General features: G+C 32.5%; 1 protein-coding gene across 2 annotated transcripts in view; it reads left to right on the plus strand.

The window, feature by feature from the left end:
* Window positions 1-11,597, plus strand: part of Socs36E (Suppressor of cytokine signaling at 36E) — a 76,372-nt gene extending 64,775 nt beyond the window's left edge. For both annotated transcript variants that reach the window (XM_072543549.1, XM_072543558.1), the window contains exon 6: window positions 3,071-11,597. In XM_072543549.1, coding sequence (XP_072399650.1) covers window positions 3,071-3,552 — 482 coding nt within the window. In that variant the 3' untranslated portion in view covers window positions 3,553-11,597. The remainder of the gene's footprint in view (window positions 1-3,070) is intronic.
* The last annotated feature ends 6,211 nt before the right edge of the window (window positions 11,598-17,808 follow it).

Genomic DNA, 17,808 nt, shown 5'->3' on the forward strand with positions numbered 1-17,808 from the left:
ATGATTTATATTGCTAAATATTGTTCACTGGAATATTTTTCATTATTAATAATCAATATAAATTACATAAATAACATTTATAATGAAATTCTTGGACACATTAAAATCGTTTTTTTTTTTTGGTAAACATTTAATTGCAAAATGCAACATTAACTAATTTTAAAAATAACAACGTAACTAACTTCATACCACTCTCGTAGTTAATGCCGCCTATAACATAATCGAACAGCTCCCATAACTTAGATTATGTGCTCTTGTAAATTCTCAATGTGCAATATTCTGACGTGGAAGAAGCCGAGTATTAGAGAATGCGAGAGTTAATATAAAGAAATCAAAACAGGCCTAAAAACAGCTAAAATAAAAACGTTGAAATCTAAGGAGGATATAAGACAATGCAATGTTGAGGACATAGTATGATGGGCGGGAGAAGAAAGAAGGAACTGAAACCAACGTATAAGAAGAATGGAGGATAGAACAGTCACGATTGTAAGGGACGGAAAGTCAATAGGAAGGGTACCAAAGAACATAACCAGGAAGATCAAATAATTGGCGAGCTTAAATATTAACATAACTCAGTGACGTAGGTCACAAAAGTAGATAGACTAGAGAAATTGGCAAATAAGAAGCATTTTTAGTGACACTCATTAATACAGGTTTCTAAAACTGCTTTTAAGCCCTGCCTACTGCCTAAATTAAGTCACCAATTAAGTTAAAATACCACTCCAACTTCCAACCAACAAAAGTTTTGACTAAAAATGACTATCCATTACGAGGAATTCCACAAGATCGAAGAAAGAAAACAACAAAACACCACAAGCAATCCAGAAATATTCACAAGAAGGAACTCGAAGATGACAAAAATACCATATATAAAAGGCTTATCAGAAAAACTGAAGAGGACAGCAAACAAGTTCAACACACACACATAATAGTTTTGTAGACCCTAATTTTTGATCTCCAGTGTGTGTTTTTGGAGACGAACACATGGGCGAGTGAAAAGTAGGCTTTACTTCCCCTTACTATTCTTATTTGGATATCTGGTTTTTCTGTTCCATCCGTGTTTAATGCAATTTCCAGATATGTGAAACTTCCTACAGTTTCAACATCGTCCTCTAATTCAACTGTGCGTCTATTTCCCCTTGCTCTTGCCTGTGTTAGCTTTTTTCTTTTGAATATTTATTTCTAGTCTCTTTTACCCGTGTTTTTAATTGTGATTATATTTCTGCCGCCTCTTCCGTTCTAGCAGACCTAAGTTAATGTCATCGGCATAGGCGGTAATATATATACATATGCACACACACATATATATGTTAGATTACCTCTTTCTATATTCAGCTGTCTTATCACATTCGAGTCAGGTTGAATAGTGTCGGTGTCAGCACATCTCCTTGCTTTAATGCTTTGACTATTAAAAGCATTACTCTCAGTGTACTCATTTTGTACTCTGACAGTTGCTGTTAACTGACGTGTCCATTGTTACTTTTACTATGGTTAGCCGAATGTATTTTTGGGGGATGTTATAGCTGAGTCATAGTTCTCTTCATTTCTTTTCTGTATGGCCTTTTTACACTCGTCATTGAACTATTCTCTTTTTGTTTGTTTCTTTTTTTAGCCTATGATCTTTCTTGCTGCGTCAATCACTTCTTCTCAATGTTCTTCTGTTCCTAGTATTTGTCAGTGTTTGTGTTACTTCTGTCTCATAGTTCTGTTTGATATAATATTGTGATCTCAATTTTTGTATGTAAGTATGTAGATACAACTAACAACAACAAAAACTGCATCTATAAAATACTCTGTGAATGCAACAATTTATTTGTGGGAGAAACTGCAAGATTACTAAGTATCATGATAAACGAGCATGAATCGCACATCAAGAATAGAAGCTTGGAAACCAGATATGCAAACATGCCTGGGAGAACAACACAGACCACAATGGAAAGATGCATTAATAATAATGAAAAAGAGAAAAGTCAAAGAAGCAGTCCTTATCTACTCAACAAAGAAAAATGTGTAGCAAACCCATCAGCAGAATGTAGCAGGCTTTGGTTGCCCATAGTAAAAGAAGAAGTCAACAATAAGAATATACCAACAATAGCCGAGGAACAGGAGGTCCAAAAACATCACCTAAAATCTTATACACTATACAAATGGAACACACAATACACAAATCTACATTTGCACAATGTACGTTGCAAAATCACAATCACAATACAGTTTACATAAAAATAAAACACAAAACAGTCAGAATTCTGTCCTTTGGTCTACCCCGTCTTCTCATTCCCACGGATTGCGCTGTTAGAATCTTTTTTATCATGTTCGATTCAAGGGCCCGGGCTACATGTCCTGCCCACTGCAGGGGGTTTCGCTTAATTATAGTGGCAATATCTTTACCACCAAACATATGCTTGTAGATATTCTGCAGTTCAAAGTTATATCTACGCCTCCATATTCCGTTCTCACAGACCGCTCCGAATATCTTGCGTAGCACCTTCCTTTCAAAAATCGATAGAGCAGATTCATCTGTTTTAGTTAGCGTCCATGCCTCTGATCCATATGTGAGAACGGGGACTATCAGTGTTCTATACAGCCTTATTATTAAAAATAACCAAATATAAAAAGAAAAATGCAGTAGCAGCAACCTTAAGTATTATTATTGCTGCAGCCTACTAACCTTACTAATTTAGAACGCTGAGAACGGATCTGGTGGATAAGACCATTAACATTGTGGAAAAATCAAATTTTCTACAAATTCCCCTAGACTTGCATGAAAACTTGCAGAGAAAATGGCACCAAACCGATTATCACGCAATTACAAGAAGTTAAAGGAAATAATTAGCCGAGGACATACTTACTGGGCATGCCTTTAGGGCAACTTTCTTGCGTCTTGCAGGTATAATTGCAAGCTGTAACATGGACTTACAACAATAATTTGTGGCTTAATCCCATATAAACCAATTAAGTGCTTTTACTTCACAAATGCCTTAACTTTGAGTGACGAATATGATTATTTTACCTCAGTGTATCTCTAAACCGATTTGGCATTTTTGATTAAATGGCTTTGATTTTTTAGGTAAAATGGATCGATACGAAGCCGAACGGTTGTTGGACGGAAAACCAGAAGGCACCTTCCTCCTTCGAGACTCCGCCCAAGAAGAATTTTTATTTAGCGTGTCGTTTAGAAGATACGGTAGGTCCTTACACGCCAGAATAGAGCAATGGAACCACAAGTTCAGCTTCGATTCACATGATCCGGGCGTATACACCTCCAAAACAGTGTATGGCTTAATCGAACACTACAAAGATCCTACTAGTTGTATGTTTTTCGAACCTCTACTGACCTTTCCATTACATAGGAAATTCACCTTTTCTTTACAGCATCTAGCACGAGCTGTTATAGTGTCGTCGAAACTGACATACGACGATATTAACCACCTTCAACTGCCGAAGAGCCTTAAAACTTACCTAAAAGAGTATCATTACAGACAGAAGGTGAGAGTAGAAAGATTCGATGATGATATGCAATGGTTAGATTTAAGAGATGTGCCTTCTTGATTTAAATTAAGAATGCACAAATTTCGGACATTATTGTCTGGAAGTTATTACTGAACTACTTAATTCAATTCGTTATATCGTTTCGTCAAACAGTGTGTAGTGATAAAATATTATTTCGGCTACATTTTATATATTTCTACCCATATTTTTGGCACATATTTATAGAACATTTGCAACAAAAATGTTTTTTTTTTGCAACAAAAAAAAGACAATTATTCCAATTAGCAATGAGTTCAATATTGAATATTTATACTATTTTCCAATAAAAAAAAATTAAAATCAGTTGCTTCTTTAGCAAATGTGTATAATAAAACATGTTATTAAAATAGAAAGAATTGACAGAGCTACTGTAGATAAAAGGCGTTTGATCACATTGCTACCTAAAAATTCTTTTGTGTATACTCTTTGTCCATATTTGCGGCTTTGGTTTTAGCCTCTGATGTTGGGTCTCTTTTGCGCCGAGCTCTCTTTTGCGCCGAGATCTCTTTTGCGCCGAGCTTTCTTTTGCGCAAAGGTTTTGCTCCAACATATACTTGATATTTTCCCTCACTGTGTCGCTCGTGCTCGGGCATTGCAGTTGTTTAGGTCTTTGTTGAACATTTTTCAGTAGTTTCTCTTCATCTTCACAAGTATGGCCTGTGACAGGATCCAGTTTAATAGTTTCCGGATGACTGAGGCTGTTTTATTTGTCTTAGTTGCTTGCTTATGGATGGCACTCCGGCAGGAAGCCTAATGAAACCTAGAAGTTATGTGATATCTAGAGTTTAACCGTTCTTTAAATCCCAATCGGTGGAGATAACCTCACAGAATTTGCGACCACGATTCAACGTGAAGTTTTCACACCTGTCGGAGGGATGGCAGATCAACGGTGATATCAGAGACGCCATATATAAAAGGGGTATGTCTTGCAATTCTGTTAGGATAGAAAAATTTCGCTTGCTTAAGGCTTTCTCTACAGTTGTTTTTTATTTGTGATAGTGGATCAAAATACACATGTTCTACTTCTTAACGTGCTTTATTAAGTCCTCTTAACGTGCTTTATTAAGTCCTTTTAACGTTGGCGATTAACACGGGAAGACTCTCTGTATTGAGATATTTTGAACAGTTGTTCGATTCTCCGTATCGCGATCCATTCTCTGACTTTCTTCAACCATTAGTTTTCTGCCAATTCCTCTGCGCCCTTAAATTTTATCCATCATAATTAGTCTCAGAATATTATACCACTTTCCCTTCATTATATGTCCAAGATATGCTATTTTTCTAGATTTTACGCTATCAATGAACTGACGAGTAGCTTCTGCTCTGTTGAGAACTGTTTCATTTTTCTGCTTAGTTGTCCATGGTATTTTTAGAGTTCGTCTATACAACCACATTTCAAAAGTCTCTAAGTGGTTGATAGTGGATATTTTAAAGGCCCATGCTTCGACACCATATATAACTCATATTTAATCATGCGTTTCTGAAATTGAAGTTTTAAGTTATCGTTACATTTTATGCCATTATCTGGATCTACTTGTTCGGTAATATAACAACTCAGATATTTAAAGTTGATATTCTTTGTATTAGCTGTCCATCTATTTGTAATTGTTTATTTTGATAAGGTAAGCGACTAAATACCAAGTATTGCTTTGGAACAATTCATTTTTAGTCCCGTCTCTCCCCCACCGTGTTAATGGACTTAAAAAGACATTGCAATCCATTTAAGTCATCACTGAATATAACTATATCATCTGCGTATCTAACAGTATTGATCAGTTTTCCATTAATGTTTATACCATATTCCTTCCAAGTTGTGCAAAGCACGTTTAAAGATTCTATCTGATTATAAATTACACAAGAGTGAGGACAGTACATATCCCTACCTGACCCCCTTTAGAATCATACATTTTTTTTGTCGACTTCTCATTGATACGAATGGTCGCTATTTGACGCTAATATAATTTTTCAATCATCCTGACATTGCCGCTATCAACTTCTTTATCTCTTAATATTTAAAACTGATAGTGGATTCGTAGTCGGCATTAAAAGTTATGCAGGGACAAATTATGAAACCGGAAGTTTTTATTATCTACTACATTTAATGAGAGTAAGTAAAAGAATTTTAATTCAAAATACACAGACAATTTTTATTTTCGCAATGGAAATCAAACGTGAAATATAACTTATTTTGGTTTATTACAATATGGAAATGCCACTAGAAAATACTTTCAGAAACATATACAGAAATTTGTAGGGTCGGTTCCGAGAAGATTGAAAAAAAAAAACACATTTATTTGTGTAAAGTATATTTTAAATAAAAATAAACGAATGATAGCTAGAGTAAGGTTGATAATGGATTGAATATCTACGTAAAAAACGTATCTAAATTATAAGCAATAACTTACGTCAGATGAATAAGAATCCTTATTAAGTTGCACTTTAGTGAGCGAGACTGCTTGTTTCGATCTACAAACTTTTGAAAAAGTTAATATTCTCGCCTCTTCCTATTAGTTCATCTATGTTCAGAGTTGTAGTTTAATATCCCACACCAAACGTCTTCCAGACACCATTGAAACTCGCCTGCTAACTCCCGTTAGGGGTCTTGCATGTGTATATCTTTTCTTTAGTATTCATAGTTTACACTAAAAAACTTTAAAAACCATGTTGAACGTATTTACGTAACACTCCGAATTTCATAACGTTTGATATCTTGATGTAATAATAAATGAACGGACGAAAGAAACAATACCCTGCCACAACGACTTTGGCATAATACATTCTACGATGGTTTAGGATAGGAAACACCAAATATCTTGATTACTAGATCGATTGCTGAATAATCCCCGAATAAGTTCCCGACTTTAATTTTTTTTTTCTATTATTTTCCATTTTTTTAAGGCTGATTTTCAGTTGGTCTTTCCATAGTTCTACATGGATCCAACAGATAATATGCCACATTTTGTAATATTAAGAACCTGTAGGGATTAGTCTTACTTTTTTCACTATACACATCATTATAAGTTGGCGCTACATCCCTTCGTGATCCTGTCTGTCGTCTCCATCCCCTTACTCCAATCTCCCTTAAATCGTCCTACATATCGTCTAGATGCCTGAGTTTAGGTCGCCCCCTTTTTCTTTCGACCCGCCTATTTAGCATGGTTATTTTAGAAGGATCATTTTCATCCATCCCCATAACTTGGCACACCCATCTTAAGTGGTTTATTTTGATGGTTTTTACTAAATCTGAATCACCAAAAACTCTATAGAGTTCGAAATTATATCGCCTTCTCCACTTTACCTGTTCGTTAACTCCGTCATATATGGTCGTCAATAGTTTTCCTTCAAAGATTCGTAGTAACTCTTCATGGCGGGTCGTCATTGCCCATGTTTCCGATCCGTAAGTGAGTACAGGGCGTATTATTGTTTTATTAAGTTTGCACTTTGTTGCTATAAAAATAATGTATGAAAAATATGTGTTGGCTATATCAAGAATTCACTATACGTAGCCTCTATATAAAAATTCTCATCGACCACATTGAAATTTATTTATTATTGTGTAAAGACCTTATGATAGATGTTCCCGTTCTTTGTTATAGCTTATAGTTGAAAAGAAAAACATCGATTATCTTCCGAACCATCTAATCAGTTGTCTGTCCCTGCAAAAGGTAGTATATTAAAAATTACAAAATAAATTCAAATCATACGGAAAAACGGAATTTCCCAAATCCCAAACTATTCACATCAATGAGTAGATTTTCCATGTATCGCTAAAGCTCAACTGTGAATAGAAATAATTAGCAGTATATCGAAAACTTAAAAGGTGTTGCAAATGTACTAGCATTTAACTTAAAACATAATTTACAAGAAATTATTTTATTATTTTTTTATGAAAAATATCAGTTGCAAAAATTTGTTAAATATTTGAAAAATTTATTGGCATAAATATATAAAAAGGTGTGAATACATATCACAAGCTGTTTCGATAAAGTCACCATGTGTGTTGAAAAACATGGCACATATCTGTAAAAAATTTATAATTGGACTTAAAAACAGTTGATACTATTATACATATAACACACAAGCGAAAAGATTTGAAAATCAGCCTAGGATCATTTATCTATATATTTTGTCGTTTGTTGCCGTTGATTTAGAATATGCTTGTTGGTAATAATGATTTTTTTTAAAGCTATTTACTTAAAATGTGTATTTATTTATTAAAATTAACATAAAATAGAGTAAATTATACAGAAAGGTCTAAATATCAACTTTTATTTTGTTCTTTTACATAGTACTTTGGAAAAATCAGAGTATGCGTTAAACAGTAGAGAAAAACTCTTTTAAATGGGAAATAACCACAATTTCAGTTGAAAATATGTTTATTTTGACGTTTCGATTTCCACTTCGGGCGCATCGTCAAAATAAACTGAAATTTTGATTAATTTCTATTTAAGATAGTAAATAACATAGAAAATTCACAAGAGAGTAGCTTCAGAAGCATAGCAGTGATAAAAAATTGAATTCCTGTTCCACCTCTCACATAAGTGTTATTTCGTCCTAAGAACTAGTACCTTCAAATTTCTTGCGCATAATTGTCCTGGGTAGAGGTTGATCTGTCGTATCTACCTAAATTTTGTCAAACTTCTAAGAATGGGAAATGTATTACTTTTTCGAAAGTCTTTTTGCAATCAATATCAATAATCAATCAACTTTGTTTACGAGCAGGTTTTCCTTTTGTTTTTTATTTGTTTCCGAACTAAATCTGAATAAAAATGAGCAATATTTCAATTTTAAGTATATCTGATTGTAGTAAAGGGCTTGCCAAGCTTAATGCTTTATATTGATATTTATGTATTTTTAATCGTACGAAATATAAGAAATTTCTTAAACATTTTTATCATCTACCTTCATTTTATTTATTTTGGTGTATATCTTCTTCAGCTTCATGCCTATCATTATTTAGTTAAAACATTAGTAATTAACACCTTTCTGTATATTTTACTCTGTCAACCAATTATGCCCTTCCCAAGAGCTTTATTTGTTCTTTAGTTGGGCCTTCCTGTACAGCACCAATTGTAATTGTATGTACCATGTTTCTTGATGTTAGTGTTTACTAAAACGAGGTGCTGGACATCTCGAATACGTAACTACATGTATACTCGGCTCCTAAATAAATTCTTTGAATAGTCGTAAGGTAACTGGCCAGTTTCGCAGTAGGGTGAAAGGACATTGTTTTAGATGCCTTTAATCTAGATAGCTGGAAATACAGGGTGCGTTTCCCCAATAATAAATATGTGCTAATATTATTTGTTGTAACATTATGTAGAGGTTTTTTATGATTTTTTATAAAAAAAAATTGCGTGTTGTCAGTGAGGTTTGAATAAATATACAATCAGGTGTTTACGATCGGTATACAGAACTCAGTGCGTTAAAGGTAAAGAATAATTAACAATATGTACAAATTGTATGCAGGAGTCACTTTGACATTGCATTATTTTAGCTCTAAACCATACTTCTTATTTTCTTAAACGGTTACTTTTAACCATTAATTTAACCAATTAGTAATTCTTGATTTATGTTTTTAACGGTTCTTTTCTTTATTTCTGATAAATTGATTTCTCTATACTGAGCGCAAAAACAGGTTTTATATTTCTTATAGTTCACAACAAATTCCTAATTGTAAACGTCACTATATTTAGAATCAAACATAACTGTATTTCGAACCAAGTTTTGATTTTTCATGATTATCGATTAGTAAAAAATATTTAACACAAATCCCTACTTGTTAATCCCTATTTGTTTATAGTTGGAATTCGTCTGTGGATAATTCATTAGTTAAATCAATGAAACAAACGCCAAACCTGCTGAACCTACAGAAATACACGTTCCATCCATTTTCAATTTGAAGAATACCGAAATACACATCCTAGGCTCTGCAGGTTGGGTTATTGTTCTTCATAACTATTTATTGTGTTTTGCAAACACTTTATCTGTGTTTATAGTATTATAGCAAATACAATAAAATATATAAGATCTAGATTTTTCATCGACAAATCGGCATAATTTATAAATTGTATTCAAAATTCGGTCTGTTTACTTATTGAATTATGTGGAGTATTTTTGTGATCCATATTTTGATGGTTTATTAATTTGTTCTGTGAAATAATACCTTTTTACGACAACTGAAAAATCCGAATATTTGTGTAAACATTAAGGAAGTTTATTTACCCTGAATATTTGTGTTGTAATTTACTTTTCCATAAAATTTGATGAATTATTTACTTTTCAGGCTATATAATACAATATTTATTTGATATATGTACTCATATTAAGTTCAAATGAATATACCATCAATTATAAAACGAAAATGAAAGGAATATAAAGCTAACATCTTTCTTTGCAAATGAAGAATTTACGAAGATATATTTATGTTTTTAGTTCGCTTTAAAATAACTCATACTGTAAATGGATATTTACAATTAGACATATATCTCTAATTACTTTTAAAATCACTCAGAAGTGCATATTGTTTTAAAAGAAGACATGTGTACCTTACTTTACTTAGCTTAGTTACTTTTTAAATCAGTCAATCGTCCCTAGGTATTTCTACAAGCGCATATATGTCCTTATTTAGGTTTAACATCAGTAATTTGTTCGTAGGTACAGGTACCCTTAAAATCAATCTTACATATGTTGCTAGTTTTAAAGTCAGTCATACGTTACTATTTTTAAAAGCAGATGTATATCCTTAGGTAACTTAAGTAATTTGTTGTTACTTTTAAAATCAGACATATATGTTCTTAGTTATCTTTGAAATTAGTCATCTCTTCTTAGGTATTTTTAAAAGTCTGGCATCTCTAGCTAGTTTTAAAATTAGCGATATATCCATATCTATTTTTAATCTGGTAAGTCAATATGTGTCAGTTTATCATCCTAAGTGTTTTTAGGTAATCTCAAAGATCAGTGAGGTTAAAGGGTCTGTATACTTAAAAAAATTCCAGAATTGCGTTGGATTAACATTGAAATTATCCGTCTTTGATAAGAACGGATTTGAGACTGTTTATTTTTAATTTTAGCATGTTATATTAATTTTGTTTTTTAAGAAGTTTATATATTTTTTATTTTAAATAATCATGTAACAGAAAATAAGCGTAGCTTATCCTACATACTTCTGGAACAGTCCTATAACAGTATTACAAATAGAAACCGGACAAGCAGACATAAATATTTGTTAATGCAATTATATCATTTTGAGTCGTGAAGTACAATTCGACATGAATAATTTTCTTTTTGACTGCGTTTATAAGCATTTTCAAGTGTTGGGTTTGGGTTATTGTGACTTCGAAAATCCATGTTTTCAAGCTGTTATGTGCATTGTTAACTTTCTTTATTGATCTTCTGCTTTTTCTCTTTTTGTCTAATTTTTTTAACTTGGTTGTTCTGGCTTTTCATGCATTTTTTTCGTTTAGTTCCTTTCTTACCCACATATATTATTTTCTACGTTGTCAGAAGGAATTATTAGGTCCAGTAATGTCAAAAACACTGTTTATTTTTTCAATATTTTTCTATTAGATATATATTTTTTTCTTTTTTGGCCCCTTTTCACCGAAATGTCTTGTTGATGTTTTATCTTGTTTACCACATGTTTTTAAATTTATCTTCTTTTGTATTAGTGTATATTCTATAGCTTACTAATGAGAGGCTTTAAGCTATGTAATATTCCTTTTATTTTTTGTTATACACTAATCTTTTGACACAAAAAAAAACAATTTTGTTTTGCTAAAATTTCTGAAAATATTTTTTAATTTTTTATCAATTTCGTGCCAAAAAGGAATTATATTCGAGTAAAGAATTAGTTGTTACTATTTCGTCTCAAAATCTTTCATTAATTAGGAAAATCGTGTATATAGATGTAAATATTACTAATTATAACTGAAGCTTTAAGTATTATTATCTAGATTGTTATAATCATATTAGTGGTTTATTTGTTTTACTTACTATAATTTGATATTTAAAGAAATATGTTTTTAATTTCATTTGTGTACGATATAAAAATAAAAAGATTTTGTTGTAAATAGTGATTTTTATTAACAGTCCATGACTATATGGATATGGACTTCCCAATTATTACTTGGCCTAAAAAAGGACGGTGTTTGCCACACACTAATATTTTTTAACCGGAAATAAGTTCTGCACCAGATAACTTAAAAATTTATTATGTATATAGTTTAGTCAGACAAAAGTTAATTTGTTAATTTGGCAATTTTAATTGTCTCCGGCACTGCCGGCAGTCTCATTTGCGTGGGGTGTGTAGTAAAGGTGGGTACACATATGCGAGCCGAACGGTATACGTACCGTACGCGTACAGATCCTTGAAAAATATTCTACATCGTACTGATCGCATACTTATCTCGATCCATGGAAAGCGACAAACCAACAACGAACACACACGTGCGAAATAATTCATTTTATTTATAATTTGGGTACTGATTTATGTTCCTGTTTTTGCTTGTTTAACAAAAATAAAAATATGTACAATAATCAGTTTACTGTTTTTTCACGTCTCTCTAGGAAGGAACACGTCATTCACACAATGTCGATTTGATGACACAATAAAAATGTTCGCTGCGTCTAGTAAGCGCCGTCCAAACTGAAAGACGAGCTTCCTTTGAAGTCGTGGAATAAACCGCAACAATTTGGTTCGCGACGAGTCACGATGAAACAGCACGCAAGCGGTTTTTTCTGCCGTACACATTAACGAATATAGCGTTCGCATACCGTTTGGCTCGTATATGTGTACCGACCTTTAGATAAGTTCAGATAAATTTAGTAATTCAGCAATTTTTAGAACAATTATACAAATCATGTAATGTATTACATTACAGTGTAGTGTACATTATATGTATCTTGTTCTGAAAATTGCTGAATTAATAAATTTATCTGAACTTATCTAACTGAAGTCAAACTGTTTATGATTGTTTGTTTAAACTCTTTACATAAAAACACATAGACTATTTTTAATTTGTAGTTTAATAATTCTTAGACTTTTTCAAGATGATTGTCTAAAATTAAAAACTTCTGTTCTAGTACAATAGTACGTACATAATATATACTTCTTCGGATTTCGCGTAGGGTAACAGCAATTTACGGTTCTCATTTTACCGCACATAGTTTTTATACTGAAAAATGTCTTCGTCTGAAAGGAATCGAAAAGATTCTGTTAAAAGAAAAAGATGTGTAATGAGTTTAGATAAAAAAATTCAGTTGTTAGACTGTTTAGCTGCAGGAGAATCATGTGGAAGTGCCGCAAAGAATTTTAAAGTGAATGAATCTACTTCAAGTATCAAAGAGTAAGAAAATCATTCGTTCTAGTTCATGCAACAAAGTAACTTGTTTTTCGCTATCTCAAACCTTAGAAAAAATGGAAAAAGCACTGGCCCTTTGGATCAAAGATTAAATAAAAAAGATAATGCCAATTAGCATACGAATAAAATAAGAAAAGGCTCTTCGTCTTTACGACAATCTAAAGGCTGACAACGAATCTTTTAGTTTCCGAGCGAGTAAAGGATGGTTCGAAAGATTAAAAAAGAGTTTCTTTACATAACGTCAAAATTCCAAGAAGTAACAGTCGAGACGGCAATCACGACTCTCACTTTAAGCAACATAAACACGATATGCTCAAAAACTTCAAGACATGGTTTTTGACGTGGATGGTGACATAAGGAAATTAAGAAGAAAATTAAGCAGCCAATCGGCTTATCATATTTTAAAAAATGAAGTTTTTAAAGCATTCTATACTCGTAATATATACACATAGGTATGCATTTATTAAATATAACTATCTAACTGCTTATTTTATTGTTTCATCGCATATCTACATATGTACTAATATACGTATCCTAATTGGGATTATATTTCATATTTTTCTTTGGATCGTGGATCCCTCGCCAACCACGATTTCACCAACCGCGCCTTTCTCCTCAGAACGCAACCCCCGCGGTTGAAGAGGGATTACTCTAGTTAGAGCAAATAGTACTGACTCTAGTCACAAAAGCATTGTATGTGGAGTACCACAAGATTTCCTTAGAGTACTTTTCCTTATTTTTTTAAATGACATCACTAACTTAAAGATCGATGGAAAAATTTTTCTTTTTACTGATTACTTGGAGGAACTCTAATATTGCAACTCTTCATGCAATTATAACTTTTGATCTCCTCATCATCATTCTGGCTTAACAACCCTGCGTGGGGGTCCTAGCCTATTGTCCCTATCTCCGCCAAGCACGTATTCCCATATTTCTCATGTCTTCATCGATGTTATCAAGAAACCTTGTCCTGGGTCTTCTTCTCTCACCAATGGGTCTATCAAGAAGTGTTTTTCTAGCTGGGTCATTTTGTTTCATCCGCATTACATATCACATCCACCTCAGACGTCCTATCTTAATATGTTTTACGAGATCAGGTTCCTGATATATTCTATAAAGTTCGAAGTTGTATCGTCTTCTCCACACTCCGTTGTCATTCACTGCTCCATAGATTCGCCTTAGTACTTTTCTTTCGAAACATCCTAACATGCTTTCGTTATTTTTTGTTAGAGTCCAGGTCTCTGAACCATATGTTAGGACTGGGCGTATTATTGTTTTGTAGAGTTTTATTATTCCAATCCTTGGGGAGGGATTTCTGTGTCTATACTTCTTTTATAAGCTCCTGTAATGCCGTAATGGTATCATGGCCACCTTCTTTATATAGTTCAGCTGGGAGATTATCTACTCCGGGTGATTTGTTTCTGGCTAGTTTTTAACTGCATCTTTAACTTCAAGAAGCGTTGGTGGTTCCTCTTCGCTCTCGTCTGCTCCCCTTACCTCATCTTTTTCGCCTTCCAGTTTTTCTTCGTGTTCCTCTATATTAAGTGTCTGGTTAAAGTATTCCACCCATCTATTCAATACATCTTTCCGTGTTGTTAATAGGTCACCATTCTGACTTCTGCATTGTTTGTGGTTGCCTTGAATTCTTTTCTGTTGATGTTAACTTTCTTATAGAATGCTCTGAATTCTTTATCTCTTTTAAGGTTTTTCTATGTATTTAAGTTCCGTATTTAGGTGGTTTCGTTTTTTTCTTATGTGTATCCTCTTTTCTTCTATTCTCTTTGTCTGGCAATTCTCTACAGTTATTCTAGTTCATCGGGTAAGCATCTTTCTATAGGCTTCATTTTTTTCTTTTGTTGCATTTTTGCAATCATCGTCAAACCAATGAATTTTACCGGCACACATTTCTGTTCCTATTTCATTTTTCGCTGCTGCTTCAATATCTTCTTTTATTTTGGTCCAGTAGGAGTCTATATCTGTCTGGCCTTCTTCATTTACATTTTGATTCCTTAGCCTTTTGGTGATGTTTTCTGAGTACCGTTCTGCGATTGCCGCATCTCTCGGCTTTTGCACATTCCTTTTTTTTTTGTATCTATTTTAACTTCTGATCTACTCAAAATAAAAACCTGGTGTGACTCTAATTTACTTTCTTTTAACGTGAATAAGACAGTAGTATTATCCTATAAAGGAGCTCTTTAACCCTTGCTTCTTAATAACCGCCAGATCAGTACCGTTGATTCTGTAAAATTTCTTGGTATTTTTATAGACAGCAACCTTAAATGATCCCTTCATATCGATTTATTAAGTAAGATACTAGCCTCAGCCTGCTATTCAATAAGATCTGTTTCGAAGGAAATTAATTTAGTATTTTCCAAAATAACATATTTTTCTTTGTTCGAGTCTCATCTAGTCATGTGTAACACTGTGTGGTATGACACTTTTGTGCTGATACTTTACGGTGCGTTATGTGCATTGACACCGCGATAATAAAGTGTCATGACACAGTAACACCGTAGTAACACCCCGAGTGTTCCCGAGCAATGCAATTAACTGCAATAGTGCGATTTGATACAAGATATAACAAAAAGAGACAGTGTGTTCCTTTGTTGTCAAAAAGGTTTTATTTGTGAAAAGATCAACTTTAGATCAGAGTCTCGCACAACTATTAAGTAAATGCAAAACAGATGTTACAGCTTCTTCATGTGTTTTTACAATATTTGTCCTTATTTCGATGGTTTAGCAAAATATTGTCGTTTTGTAAGGATATAACCAGTCTCTTTATTTAGATTATTTTTTATGGGCCACTCACTTGAATTGATCCCAAATAAAAGTTTATACTCAGATATAGATTATTAATGTTTTGACCCAAATCAATTTTAAAAAGAACATTTTTATTGAAGCTTGAGATATTACAAAAGTTTGTAAAAATAAATTTAAATATAAGTAATTTCTAAATAATTTTAAAGTGTTTAATAATCACAGATCAGACATAGGATATCTTTGTAATTATTAAATTTAATATATTTTGACATTTTCATTAGAGATGTATAAGGTGTATTTAATTTCAATAAATTTTTATGCACAAATATGCTTCATATATTGTGGAATAGAGTACTTAGGTATTCCATTTAACAGATATCCAACATAAAGGATTAACAAAATAAACAGGTTAACACAATAAAACAAAGGATTAATATTTTAAATTCGAATGGCTTATAGATTATTAATTATAAATAAAAAGTTTTTAATCAAAAGTACTACACTCAAGTATTAACAGCACCCTCATTTGCCAGTATTTCCATGTTTTCTCTATTAACTACAATGTTATGTAAAACTGAACAACCTGTTGGGTATTATTCTTTGAACAAAAGGTAACTTACATCTCATTCCACATGTTAAAATGGTAAATCTCTTTAAAATACCAAAAGCTATGTCTTTCACAATTTTTGATGCAGTTTGTGATAGATTATATAGCACTTTGAACTGCTGTCTGAAGATTCTACAATGGTAGTTGAGAACTGGATATCCACTATTTCCTAATAATCCATTGTCCATAAATTCCCTATTTTGTATACCCATTATATGCAAAAGTATTTAACAACTCCTAACTAACAACAGTTACGTCTAATAATTGCACTTTCATATTGTACGACGAGTATTATGGGTTATGGTACCTATTCTTTAAATGAGAAAATAATTAAATTCAACGTTTCACTCTTTTCAATGATCTTATTTTAATTTTTATTATAGGATCCTGTAATAGGTTAACAAATACAATTTATAGTTTATAGATTAATTTATATATACAAAAATATTTAATGTCATTCGTCAAAATAAAAGAATAAAATCTGTCATTGCAATGACTCTCTATTGACGACATACGCATTAGAGAAAGCTTCAAACTTTCAAGTAGTGTCAATGGCTTATTGTGTTATATGGCACAATAGTGTTGACACACTGAGTTGATACAATAAGGTGCGCCACTGTTGCTGTATCAACACCCAAAAATTTAGTGTGTTACCCATGGTTAGTCTCATCTTCGCTATGGCCTTCCTTGTTATGGTTCCGGTACAGCTGCCTAATCTGTAACTTCTTCTCCTTAAGTTCCGTAAATTGACAAAAGCCTATCTATCTAAAAGACCATATATTATTCAGTGGAAGACTTTCTTAACGAATACTAAGAAACTACAGTACGTTTACGTACAAGCAACTTAAGTATTTATATATATATATATATATATATATATATATATATATATATATATATATATATATATATATTATATTCATCCAGATTATCTTCGACATTATCTTATATCCGACAAGAAGATCTTCAATTGTTAAAAAATATTTTAATTGAAAACTCTTATCTTCCAGATATGCTACCTAGGATGCTTTTATCTAATATTGTTAATATAAATAACTTAACACCATTTTTTGCTAAATCTCAAAACATTGTATCTAACAATCAGAACATCTATTATCATTCACTACCTTTTATACCATCATTAACACCTAAATTAATACAAACACTAAAGGTTATTGACAACATAAAAATAGCAACAAAGAACATCAAAACTATTTCATCTTTATATTCCAAAACTAAATATCATATAGACAAATTTGAAAAAACGAATGTAGTATACAGCATTAGTTGTACTCAGTGTGAAGCTGAGTATGTTGGTGAGACCGGAAGAAATCTTTCAAATCGCATTATTTCTCACAAAAGTGATTGCAGAATTAAAAAACCATCTTGTGCTTTGGCAGAGCATTAAAGTCACTGGAATCGAACTGAATTGCCTCCAAGTTGGTTTGAAACTGTCTGCAGAATCTGATTCAGCTTGAAAAAAGTAACATAGCAAGTTTACTCTGGGTGCCTAGACAAACTGGTATTGAAGGAAATGAAAAATCAGAC

Source organism: Diabrotica undecimpunctata, chromosome 1 (assembly GCF_040954645.1).
Source record: "Diabrotica undecimpunctata isolate CICGRU chromosome 1, icDiaUnde3, whole genome shotgun sequence".
NCBI lineage: Eukaryota > Metazoa > Arthropoda > Insecta > Coleoptera > Chrysomelidae > Diabrotica > Diabrotica undecimpunctata.